Source organism: Strongylocentrotus purpuratus, unplaced genomic scaffold (genome assembly GCF_000002235.5).
Source record: "Strongylocentrotus purpuratus isolate Spur 01 unplaced genomic scaffold, Spur_5.0 spur5_scaffold_1, whole genome shotgun sequence".
Classification (NCBI taxonomy): Eukaryota; Metazoa; Echinodermata; class Echinoidea; order Camarodonta; family Strongylocentrotidae; genus Strongylocentrotus; species Strongylocentrotus purpuratus.
In genome coordinates this window covers 38,526,706-38,539,113 of record NW_022145594.1, presented here as the reverse complement: position 1 = coordinate 38,539,113, position 12,408 = coordinate 38,526,706, and the positions used below count along the sequence as shown (strand labels likewise).

At 35.6% G+C, this 12,408-nt stretch overlaps 1 protein-coding gene across 1 annotated transcript; it reads right to left on the bottom strand.

The window, feature by feature from the left end:
- Positions 1 to 512: 512 nt before the first annotated feature.
- LOC105447153 lies at positions 513 to 11,986 on the bottom strand. The gene is made up of 3 exons (XM_011684896.1): positions 11,905 to 11,986; positions 6,059 to 6,406; positions 513 to 1,003 (listed from the first exon to the last, which is right to left on the bottom strand). Exons 1-3 carry the CDS (start codon positions 11,984 to 11,986, stop codon positions 513 to 515), a joined length of 921 nt encoding a protein of 306 aa, XP_011683198.1.
- Positions 11,987 to 12,408: the final 422 nt, after the last annotated feature.

Sequence of the window (12,408 nt, the reverse complement as noted above, 5' to 3'; positions counted from 1 at the left end):
ATTGGTATTCCGATGCTTTTTCCAAACTACGAAAGCAAGAAGAAAGCCAGTCAGTAATATCATCACAATAGGTAGAACTGTTAGAGAAATAGAGTAAAGTTATGACGAGGATTTTCTAACTTGTTTTTAAACCATACATATATAACATTAACGAGACTTGTTAAACCTAAATAGTATGCCCCACATTGTTGTTATAAGCACAAATGAGTTTTGTTTGAATGTTTTACTCGTAGTATTTCGCAATTCTTAGTAGAAAAAAAAAGCGAAGAAATAATATATATTAATAGTTTTTAATCACAACTACTTTTAGCATTATAAATTTTGAAATTCGATGACACATAATGGACATTTTTAAAAATTGTACTCGTCATAATTGTTTCTATGTTAATATACTGATAAAATAATAAAAACATTAAACATTTAATTTACACAATTATTTATGGTAATTACCCCATACTGTATTAAATTAAATGTATTAGACGATGCATTTTGTTATAAGTGGAAATATTTGTTTAAGCATTACCGATTTTGGTGGTTCTTTTCCCAGGAGTTATTTCCATGGTTCCAGGAGTTATTTCCATGCTTCTAGGAGTTAGTTCCATGGTGTCAGGAGTTTTTTCCATGGTCCCCGCATTCGTTGAAGATGGAGCGGGGAATCCTTCATTGCCTCTGGTTGGTGAAATCATAGGTGAGTTTACCATTATCGTCGCAGCTCTCTGGTCTTTCGATCCAGGAATATCTGACGCAACACAGATGTATGGTGTATTACTGGCTGAAGCTTTTATGGATATTGATTTGTTTTTCGTCCCATCATGATTCGTCAATTCAGTACTTCCAATGTCCTTCATCTTTTGAGACCCATGTAGAAAGAACAAGTCTAGGTCAGGATAGAAGCTAGTAGCCAAGCAGGTGATTGTGATGGACTCACTTGCTGAAATACTGCAAATCTGGGAAGAGTCGTTGGCACATTGTTTAATGATTGGGTAGGGTTCTTCTGGGATAGCTGCAATAAAAGCATAATGGCGCTTAAAAGGTTATTTTTTTTTTTCTCTTTAACCTCAATCAGAGGAACTTTATTATTCAAATTGACATTCCTTTTTGTTTCTTTTCCTTCAAATAAACAAATTCAACTCATATACAATCATAAACAAATAAAATATTGCAACGTCCCATTAGTTTGTTCATGAGTACATCTGTTTTCGTTGTCTACAGCATCTCAATTAATTTCTGTACCATATTGTTATTTTCTCTTTTAATACTTTTACAGTTCAAATAAAATGTCAACTCATATTTAAGACTACGATATAGAGTTCTCGCATGTGTTCTATTAAATGATTGTAAATTCTTTATGTGGTTTCTATATATTACATACTCAGCAAAATTTATTATTAAATTTACTAAATGACAAATTGAGTTTTCAACTTCATAACCAAGTATTAAAATCTGTTCAGTCATCTGAATATTTAGACCACATAAATTGAAGATTACACCTGAAACAATTCTCCAAAACAATCTTACGTTTTCACACTCCAACATCATATGCTTAGTGGTTTCTAGCGTATTACATATCTCACATGTATTATAATCTAAGATCTTCCATTTGCATAAATTGTATCGTGATGGTAAAATCATATGCAAAAGTTTAAAGTTAAATTCTCTAATTTTATTATTCCGTACAACATGAAATTTAAACTGTAGAACAGATGACCAATTAAAATCCGCATGTAAGTGTAGTCGTTGTTGCCATGCGTTTAAAATATATGGTTTTTTCTTATTTTTTTGCACAATCAGTGAATATATTATTTTCGTATTAAGTTTTGACAAATCTATCATATCCCCTGTCGAGATCTCAATGGTCTGTAAATCAATTACTTCATCACGTTCTACATCTTGTGATTTACGCAACCATACCAAGGGGAAAGCCTTTTTTAACATAGCAAACTTAAAAGCAAATAACATTTTGGGTAACCCATATCTTTGGGCAGTTTCGTCAGAGTTTTTCCATCGACCGTCATTAAGAACATGGTGTACTCTTTTTATTCCTCCTCTCTCCCACACCTTAAAATGAAGCATTCGGTTCCTTATTTTAATATTACTATTATTCCATAGTATCGTTCTCATTATGTTATTCGTCCCCTCAATATTTACATATTTTAGTTCAGACCATGTACAAAGCAAATCAAAGTAAAAATATGGCAAATTTGCTGTTTTACATAATTTTTCCATGTCTTTCTTGTGACAGTTAAATTCTAAACTTAAGGGTATTCCCCCAACCTTGTCAATCCAATAGGAAAACAATGTTTTCCATGAGGTATTTTGACAGTTCAAATATTTCATTATCCATGAAAGACGCAATGCACTAACTCTAGCTTCCAGATCAATCATTCCCAACCCCCCACTTGTAACATCATTAATACAAATATTTCTTCTTATTTTTTCTGTTTTTGAGCGCCACAAAAAGGAGTATAATAACTTATTAATTCTTTTGATGGCATCTTTGGGTGCTGGAACAGCAGTAGCCACATATACTATTTGTGATGCAGCTAGCATCTTTATAACTGTGATTTTCCCGTAGTACGTCAGATGACGCATTTTCCACAAATCTAAAATTCTTTTAATCTTGTCAATTTTTCCTTCCCAATTTAGTGTTTCTACTTCTTTTATATTCATCCCTACATAAATCCCAAGAAATTTAAATGGATCGTTTGAAAAAGCCAATCCTTCAATTTCATTTGCATCGCATCTTTGTGAAAGCTGCATTATTTTCGATTTATCCCAATTCACCAAAATACCAGCATATCTGCCAATTTTTTTTATTTCGTCCATTGCATGTCTCACTGACGCAAGTGAACTGAGTGTCATTACCGTGTCGTCTGCATATTGTGCAATTTTAATTTCTGTTTCAAGTCCTTCATGATTTTTATCTAGAACTTGTATACCTTTAATATCTTTATTTTGATTCACCTTTAACGCTAAGATTTCTGCAGTAATAATAAATAACAATGCTGATAGTGGGCATCCTTGCCTTACACCTTTCTCAATTGTGAAATTTTCTGAGAGCCATCCATAATTCATAACACTACCACATGCATTGTGATATAGTGTGCGAATCCATTTTATATATGTATCTTTGAACCCAAATATTTCCAACGTTTTAAAAAGAAAAGAATGATTAACATTGTCAAAAGCTTGTTTGAAATCGATAAACATAATAATACCCGGAACATGTTCTGACTCACAATAGTCTATTATATCTTGTATAAGACGTACGTTTTCAGTAGCTGACCTTCCTTTCATAAAACCCGACTGATCGACCGATACTATAGAATTTATCACACGCTTCAGTCTATGTGACAAGGCACGAGCAGCGATTTTGTAATCGACATTGAGTAATGATATTGGCCGCCAGTTGCCAAGGCGCGTCTTAGGACCTTTTTTATACATAAGAGTAAGAACAGATTGTTTTTGTGACCATGACAACTCCCCATTACAAAATCCCGTATTCAGACTTTCCAACACCAGGTCTTTTATCTCTGACCAGAAACATTTATAGAATTCCACTGTTAGGCCATCACTGCCTGGCGATTTATTATTATTCATGCCTTTTAATGAGTTCCAACATTCTGCTTCAGTAAGTAAACCTTCGCAGCTGTCTGCTTCTTCTTCGCACAATGAATGAATATCTATGTTTGTAAACACGTCGTGAGAGCTATATTGATGATCATCGATTGAATACAAATTCGTATAATAACTATGTATGTGCTTTAAAATATTATCTTTCTGAATTTTCCCATTAACTTCTAAAGAGTCTATTTCTTTTTTCTGGCCCCTTCTCTTTTCGAGTTGCAAGAAATATCTATTTGATTTTTCACCCTTTTCTAACCATTTCTCCCTTGAACGTACAAAAGCACCTCTACATTGATATGTATACCATTTGTCAATATTATTTTTTAGTTTCTTCATTCTATCGTTATCCTCTACAGTTAGGTTACATTCATTTTCACATAGATCTCTTAATTCTTTTTCTAAATTAACAATGTAACATTTTTTCTTTTTATTCACATCTATTGCATATTTCATACTAAATTCCTTTATCTTTATTTTACAAAGTTCCCATTTTTGTTGCAAATCTAAGTGTCTATATTCAAGTTTTAGTTTTCGAATAACATCTGTGACATTTGTTCTATATGTCTCGTCCTCAAGCAGAGAGCTAAAAGGTTATGTTTCTTCCTTGCTGTAACATATTTCTAAACTCAACCTAATTTATCTTACTTTAAGCAATTATTACAATACTGGTATTGTATTTCCTACATAACCTATGTTCCCTCTCAATCGCAATTAATTACCGATTCTCTGGAACAAACACATACAAATTTAAACAAAGTAAGACAGTATAGTTCAAAGATTGATAGAAAAAAGAATCATCCCCTCAAAGACATGAGTCACATTTGATCTTGTGTATAAACGATTCATCGATACTGTCTCTTTTTTCTTAACAAGCTTTTGATTCAGATGATGTTTGAAGGTTTGCATGGTGGTATGAATAATCACGGAAGAGGTTTACGGTACACCATGTGTAAAGTCCTCGAGGGACTGAGGAAAGTGGATAGAAAATAGAAGTGAGATGGAAAGGCGAGAAAGTGGATGCTTTTGATTGCTTTGTATGATTCCGGCAATTTTTGAAAATCACAATAATAACTTTCCATTGACTTTTCCAAGTGTTGGTTTACAGTGGAAAATTAATGAATTGCTTTCGTATGTTTTGAACTATACTACTACTGTAACAGTTTCTATTTGTCTTATTTCAGTTAGTAAATTTCTTACCTTCTTCCTTATCCACTATTACATATTCATTTATATATTTGCATTCTTCATTTACATATTCATTTCCCCAGCTCATGTTCCCTTTTCATTCACCTTCTTATAGCACAGTTTTCCAGTTGCACTACTGCCACACCCTATTTACCTTCCTCATCTTCCAACCCGTTCCCTTTGTTGTATTCTCATTCTCTATGCATGATTGCCTTTTCCTGCACTGGTAAAATGCACTTTCTCTTCTCTCATTCGTTCTGTTCGCCTTTCACCTTTGATCTTTCTAGCCTGTTCACCTCATTGGTTTCTCTTATCACATGGCTTTCCCCTGATTGGTTTATTTTGTTATGATGCCTGATTTGTACTTAGAGACATGTCATAACTTTGGATATTTAAGTAAGTTCTGTTCCGTTCTACAACGAGTGAGGTTGTCAATATCTACTGTCCTGAGTTTACTTGAGTTTAGAGAGAGATTAGATGGATTTTGATGCAGCATATTTGATGATTGATTTGGGTGAGCTATAATTTCCATCGGTTAAGTAAACACGTTACACTACTACTACTACTACTACTACTACTACTACTACTACTACTACTACTACTACTCATAATGATAATGAGTATTTATACAGCGCCAATTATATTTCGTAAACATGCTCTGGGCGAGGGAAGTCGAATTAATACAGTTCATACATGAATATACACATTTGTTGTCACTACTTTTATTTTCCTTATTTGAAAATTACAGAGAGGGTTTTGGGGGCCATAACCGATGATAGTTACTAATTATAACTACATTTTTATTGAGCATAATATCAATCTCAGAGGATGCGCTACGCATCTTTATTACCCGGTCCATAACATATATTTAAACATCCTAAGTAGTATGCTCAGATAATTGTTTCCGAATCTGAGGTTCATCGATTGTATTATAATACGACAAGTTATTACAATGTATAAGCAACTTATTTTATATAAAATATAAGAGTATCTACTTACTCTTACTCAAAATCCTTAGCCCCCAATATGTATATAGAACACACTAGCGATGAGCTCTTTAGAATACCCGAAACACATGTTGGTTACGAAAAGAAAGTACCTCCCCCCCCCCCCCCTCCCCCAATAAAAAAGAAAGGAAAAATGACCTGCCCAAAGGTAAAAGAGCAAATAAGATATGCTAACTCTCTTACAATGAACAGTGGGGAGATGGGTGGGGGTAAACATGGACTGTGTCGGGATTACTTACAAAATAACCTGATGTCTGTAAAGTTATGAATCAGTATCCCCCTGTAGCTCGAAACTCTGCAGATGTATCGACCTTCTTCTGCTATGCTGACTTCCTTGATAGCCAACGAACGATCTTCGTTCATCTCCATGACTTGACAAGGCCTTTCACCTTCACATAATCCTGTCACATCATCGGTAGGAATCCATGAAACGAGGTTTGGTGCTGTTCTTGGGTCATCTCCTTTCTTCCAGTAGACAGCTAAAGGTGTCCCTCGAAACTGACATGTCAGGACAACACTGTCTCCAATTCGTACAGTTTTGTGTAAATCAGTGTACACGACATCATCTGGTATATCGCCAGAAACGCCTGTATCAAGAAAACAATGGTTTCCATAGGTATTTGACAAAATCATATTAATGACAGATGAATCTCACTGTATTAAAGCCTTGTCCAGATATGAAGCGGTAAACCGCATTTTTTTTTAATTATTACAACGAAACTGTATATAAAGCGCTTCATATTTTTTGCATTTTATACCAGTAAGATAAGCGAATGCGCATACGTAGGGCCATGTTGTTGTTTTACGTCTACTTGTTTCCAGTCATTACGCGTTTTAATAAATGTTAATTGTCTCTGTTGGCCGCTATGCTTCTTTGAATGTTTATGTATTCTATACACTTTTCTCACTCATTATTGTCTGAGGGGTCCACAATTTATAAGCTCTGTTTTTCAGTTGACCTCTCCAAAATGGAATTTCAATATTAAAGTCATAATTTCCCACTTTTTTCCATACGGAGGTACTCGAATGCTATTATAATGTGTTCCGTGACAGATCGGCATGAAAATGTACCGGTAATAAACTGATCCACGTGCTACAATTTTTTCGTCCTAGAACAACCCTCCGTGAACTGCCAAGAAACGTGACGTCACAACTGGAACATCGATCGCCGGGTAGCGAACTTTTTTTTCCTACGAACTTTTATACCTGGCGCATGCTCACATACGAACTGTTATACTTGACGCATGCAAGGAGGTCACAAACAATTAGACTTTGATTATTTATTGTTTTGCCTCACTATTTATAAAGGTAAAAAACTAAATAAACCGAGATTTGAACCCTCACGGCAACTCCAAGGTTCTATTAGTAACACACTGTCCGATTGAGCTAACGATGAGTTGATGAAAGAATGCTTTGTATAATTACTATCACCCTATTGACCGCCCTACCGGATTCCACGTGCGCATGCGCTGGTTTCCTTCGCGAGTGCGCATGCGCAGGTTCCCCTCGCGAGCTCAAAGTTCGTAGGAAAAAAAAATTAGCCGCCAGGTACGCTTCGCACAGCTGCACAACCATTATTTAAACGTTTTTAAACATACATATAACCAGGGGTGTCGATTTGTATCCGTGGTTGGGGGGTTGTGGCAGGTTGCACCCCCTCCCTTCCTAGTTCAGAATCTGCCCGGTCCTTTATAATTCCCTACACACTTTCAAGCCGTCGAAGATGGCGTTATCAACAAACTCATAATTATGCTCACCAGCCCAGACTGAGGCCGCCGGGCGTCTTAATTTAATGATCACGCCATATCATCGGCTGGTAGAAAGTAAGTAGGGAGAGGTAGCGTTGGTGTGGTGGAGATCAAAATTAATAGGCCAGATTCTGGACTACTCCCTTCCAAGTTATTAACTTTTTTCAAGTCACCCTCAATAAAGATAACATTTCAGAGAATATAAGAGTGGTAATAGAATGAATAACATGCTAAATGTTAGTCCTGACTCTTGCCTGGAGTGTAGGCCTACCAGACTGATATCATCTATTTTTAAACGAAATTTAGACATTACCAAACAAAAATCTAATTGTGAGGGATATCAACTTGTGAAAATGTTATGTTACCATTGGGAAAATGCATTGATAAACAACCAGGAAAGGTTCATGTAGACAGAAATGTTTTTTTCCTGGTGATAGAAACATACATTTTATGAATATTGATGTCTCCAAACAACATTCATCGTGAAAAACCCATTCCAATATTCTGTGTAAGGAGATCTCAAAAAACAAAGCTCTCTTTAGTAAATGAAAAACGTATTGCTTTTGGTTCTTTAATTGACTCTCTTCCTTCTTTAATTAAACCAACTGAATCCTCTCTGTGGGAAACTCAATTCAAAGAAACAAAATATCACTGATGCAAAATTTGGTTCTCAAAATGACAGAAAATTTCCACTCCTGATCCCATACAAACTGTCTGTTTCTTAAAAACATAATATAAAACTTACGTTCCAACTACCAAACAACAAACTTCCATTATCTCCTTCTTCCCCCAGATATACTTATCATACCAGATACGCTCTAAAATATAAGCATAATATTCCCCTAAGGCCCTGCCCAGAGCACTATTCTTGTTCTTACAAAACCATAACCAGTCTTAGAAGGTGCATTATTATTTGAAGGGTGTTATAAACAAAACTTCAAACTTATAACATTCTAACCTTAAAAAACAACTTAACTACCTTATGCCTGTTACGTTTGAGTTCAATACATATGCCTACATCATTCCATGGCAATTGTTCATGTTTCTTTCAGCTTATTTTTCACTACTTTTCCATCCACTCAACTAATTCCTGATCATGCATTAACCCCATACCTACCATCAACCATGCCTAAGCTTTATAAGGAGGGGATCCCGTAAAGTAATTTTGACATTGTAAGAAATAAAGGTGAGCAATATTTCATTGTAGGTTACTTTAAAGTCATCCCATATGCGGCCACTATTCAGGAAACCCATATGGGATCTATCTGGGCCAGCCCTTATGGGTCCCACATGGGAATGAGTTTGGCGTACACATATGGGTAGAATATGTATATGCCCATATAAGTAACACATGGGGAAAATCTGGGTTAACCCACATGGGATATATCTGGGTACCAGATGGGATTTAGCTGAGCATACCCATTTGGGCCCAGTTTGGTATGGGTCCCATCTGGATCCAATCTGTCCTATATGGTTTAACCCATATGGGTCCCATATGCTTCTTGGGTGCAGATGCCTTTAGGCCCCAGATGGTTTTCCATATGGGGCCCATGTTTCAGAGAACATGGGACCCATGAGGGTCCCACATGGGATCGCTACCTGGGTTATTATCCTCTATGTCTATGGGGGTCAGACCATTTCCATGTGGCCTATCCTGCCGTGGTCTTATATCCTGTTAAAAGTAAAGTTATACTTCGTGCTTTTAGTGCTTCATTGATTCAAATTATGCAAATTTTCTAGGCTTTCACAAAACCTTGTTATCTAAAGGATAACTTTCAATTATTTTGAACAGCCTACTAACTTCTGGTCTCACTACATTTGCATCTAAGTTTTCCCTTCCCACTTGTCTACAATGCAATATTACACGCGAAAGAAGTATGAGGTGTTTATCTCGAATAGAGAATGAAAACTCATAAGTTTCTAAGCCAAAATGCAAGAAAAAAGTGACATCCCATACAAACCTAATCTATTTTGTATCACTCACTGTGAAAGGCTTATCTGAAACATGGGATGTGAGTGAAGTCAAGATTGTCATCGTCATAAAGGAAAGAATATCATAACTTTTTATTTGTCTATGAATTTACATTGGTATGTATTTCTTTCTCATGTATTTAACCACAATTTTACATACCGTACTGGCATGGCTGTGGTTTCATTAAACATTATTTATTCTCGATAGATACCGGTTTATTTAATACAAATTTGTTATACTGTTATAATGTTAACATTTGCATGTACAGTTGGAATACATTTTTTCTTCACTCTTTTAATGAAATGAGTGTGACAATACATAATGATTTATTCTTGATAGAACACATGTGTATCTTTTCAGAACTTCATAATAAAGATTGATCAATAACGTCTATCGAGAAGAAGTTATATTGTCACGATCATTTCATGAAAATTGGTAAGAAATTTGTACTCCGACTTTATGGGCACCAGTGTAGTCAAAACTCAGGCAGGCTATATACGCATAGACAAACTATGTATAGCACGCGAGAATGGTTGAGCCATGTCATTCTTATATCATCATATCATCGTTAATCATGCATGAGACAATCGACATGCAATGCAAACATTCTGTATAATACAATAATGCTTGTTTGCGTATTAATGCACCATCATTTACGGTCGTACAGATTACCGTATATATTTCCGTGTATCATTTTCTATTGCTTCACGCTTGAAACCAATTTCCCAATCCTCCACCGCCGGCTAAAGAATCCAGATTTCGCCTATTGTACTATTCATGATTTCGCAATACACTTATTGAGGGAGACATAACAAAACATCTGTGCCCCGACAGACTCGTTCAATTTCAAGCAATAATTTGAAGAAGTTTGCACAAATGAAATATATTCCACAGTACAACTTATGAGTGACAAACGTTTATGATGGTGCTCTTTGATGTATAGTTTAGACTGAACCCAAAGTTTGTAGTGTTGAACATCCGGATACATGACACCCACCCACCCCCTCCCCTCACCCACACCCCAAAATTGTATTAATTTCGTTCTGAATAACTGGCTGCACTTTAAATGATCCATTCCTTTAGACATGTTAAGCTTGAGTACATCTTTGAAGCAAGTCAGTACAATTTACAGTGTAAATAATACGGGTGTAACTAATTTATTAAAGTGGCGGAGCGATAATTTTCACACGCACACCTAATAATGGTAATAGAAAAATGTAAATCATAAATTGTCCTTCGAACAAGTTTTTGATAATGACATTCGAAAATAGATATGGCCGAAAAATAATGATGAAAATGACGGTAGGAAAAACTTATTGCTATGCCATAACGTCGGTTCAAGCTCTGTTCATGACGACACCTTTGCTTTATGTATGATTTTATGTGACCATGTTACAACATTCATATAGATGACATACATGGAAATAAATAATCATTACATAAAATATTAGTTAATTGTATCTTAATTTCGTCAGTCAATACTAATAGTGGCCGAGAGCAGCCCAAAGGCTTCAGGAGCAGCCAGCAGTCCAAGACCCACCTAGTGACTGCAATCAATGTAGAGCCTGCTTAACGACGACAAGATCTGAGCAAAAACTACGATCATATATAAATACCGCAAAGAGTTTAAATCCAAATTTCATCCTTGTCTTCTTTTGCTATTGCCAGGCCTAAAATTAGCTTTTCTTGTAGAATTTGTATTTTAAAAAAAGTAGCCTTAACAATATTCCTTCTCTAGGTATTCTTGTCTCCCTATATTCTGGTCTGGTTTTTGCGGCACTTGGTCTTCCCTTGACGGTTCTTGTGTATTATTTTAGTAGAACTGTTCACTAGCTGATGAATCAATCGCCCTCGGATTTTTGGTGCATTTCTTTTGTTTATTACCAAGAAAATCAATGCTATATTTCAGCATTACAATAATAAACAATTCGGTAAATGGAGCAAATAAAAAGAAAGAGCTAGTATCATAATACATGACAAGAAATCAGTCATAGAAAGGAATTATCATGATCATTGAATCATAAGGAAATATTTGTTTCGCACTAACGTTAAAGCATTTCCGTGCTCGTGTTATCTGAAATGCTGTTCCTTTAAAATGATTTAAGGGTAAAGAATCCGGTAATTATGCTGCTTAATCGATAAAATGTTAGTATCACACCATAATGCCACTATAAATGCCATTCATTGATCGGATTGGGATTTTTAGAATGTCCCATATGCAATGACCACCTATAGGGGCCTCGTTAATGCATCTGGGGGATCATCAGGTTATGATTCATAGAAATGGCAAACATTTGACATGCTGTTAATCGTGGACAAAGTTCGGGTATTATTGGATACAGGGGTATATCATCGTAATACTTACCAGACTCTGTGTGGACCACTGTCGTCATGAAGGCAATGATGACAATCACGAGCCATGTTCGTTGTGTTATTCGCAAAGCCATTCTCGTTTCCATTATATCTGTGATACATAAAGCGATATTATAACGCAAATTTAAGATTATGTGCACATGTTTAATATAACATCCTGGTATCACACATGCCTTTTGCATCAATGATACATATCCGTTACCACAATGGGAAAAATAACATGATGATATTCATGATTAATTGGTTTTAGTACATTGTACAGTATATAAGCTATGTTGATGGCTTCGATCAAGATAACTTGACGGCTGGTCATATGATCACGCTGTGAAAGAAAGTGTCTGGAAGAGAAGATAATAATAATTTTATTAATTGGAGAGGTTAGGTACTAAAGCCGCCCGTGATATATAATTATAGGGAATCTCCTGATACATATCAGGTGGTGGGGTGCTGAAACTGCCTATCATTATGTACATGTGTTGCGGTTTATATTTAAACA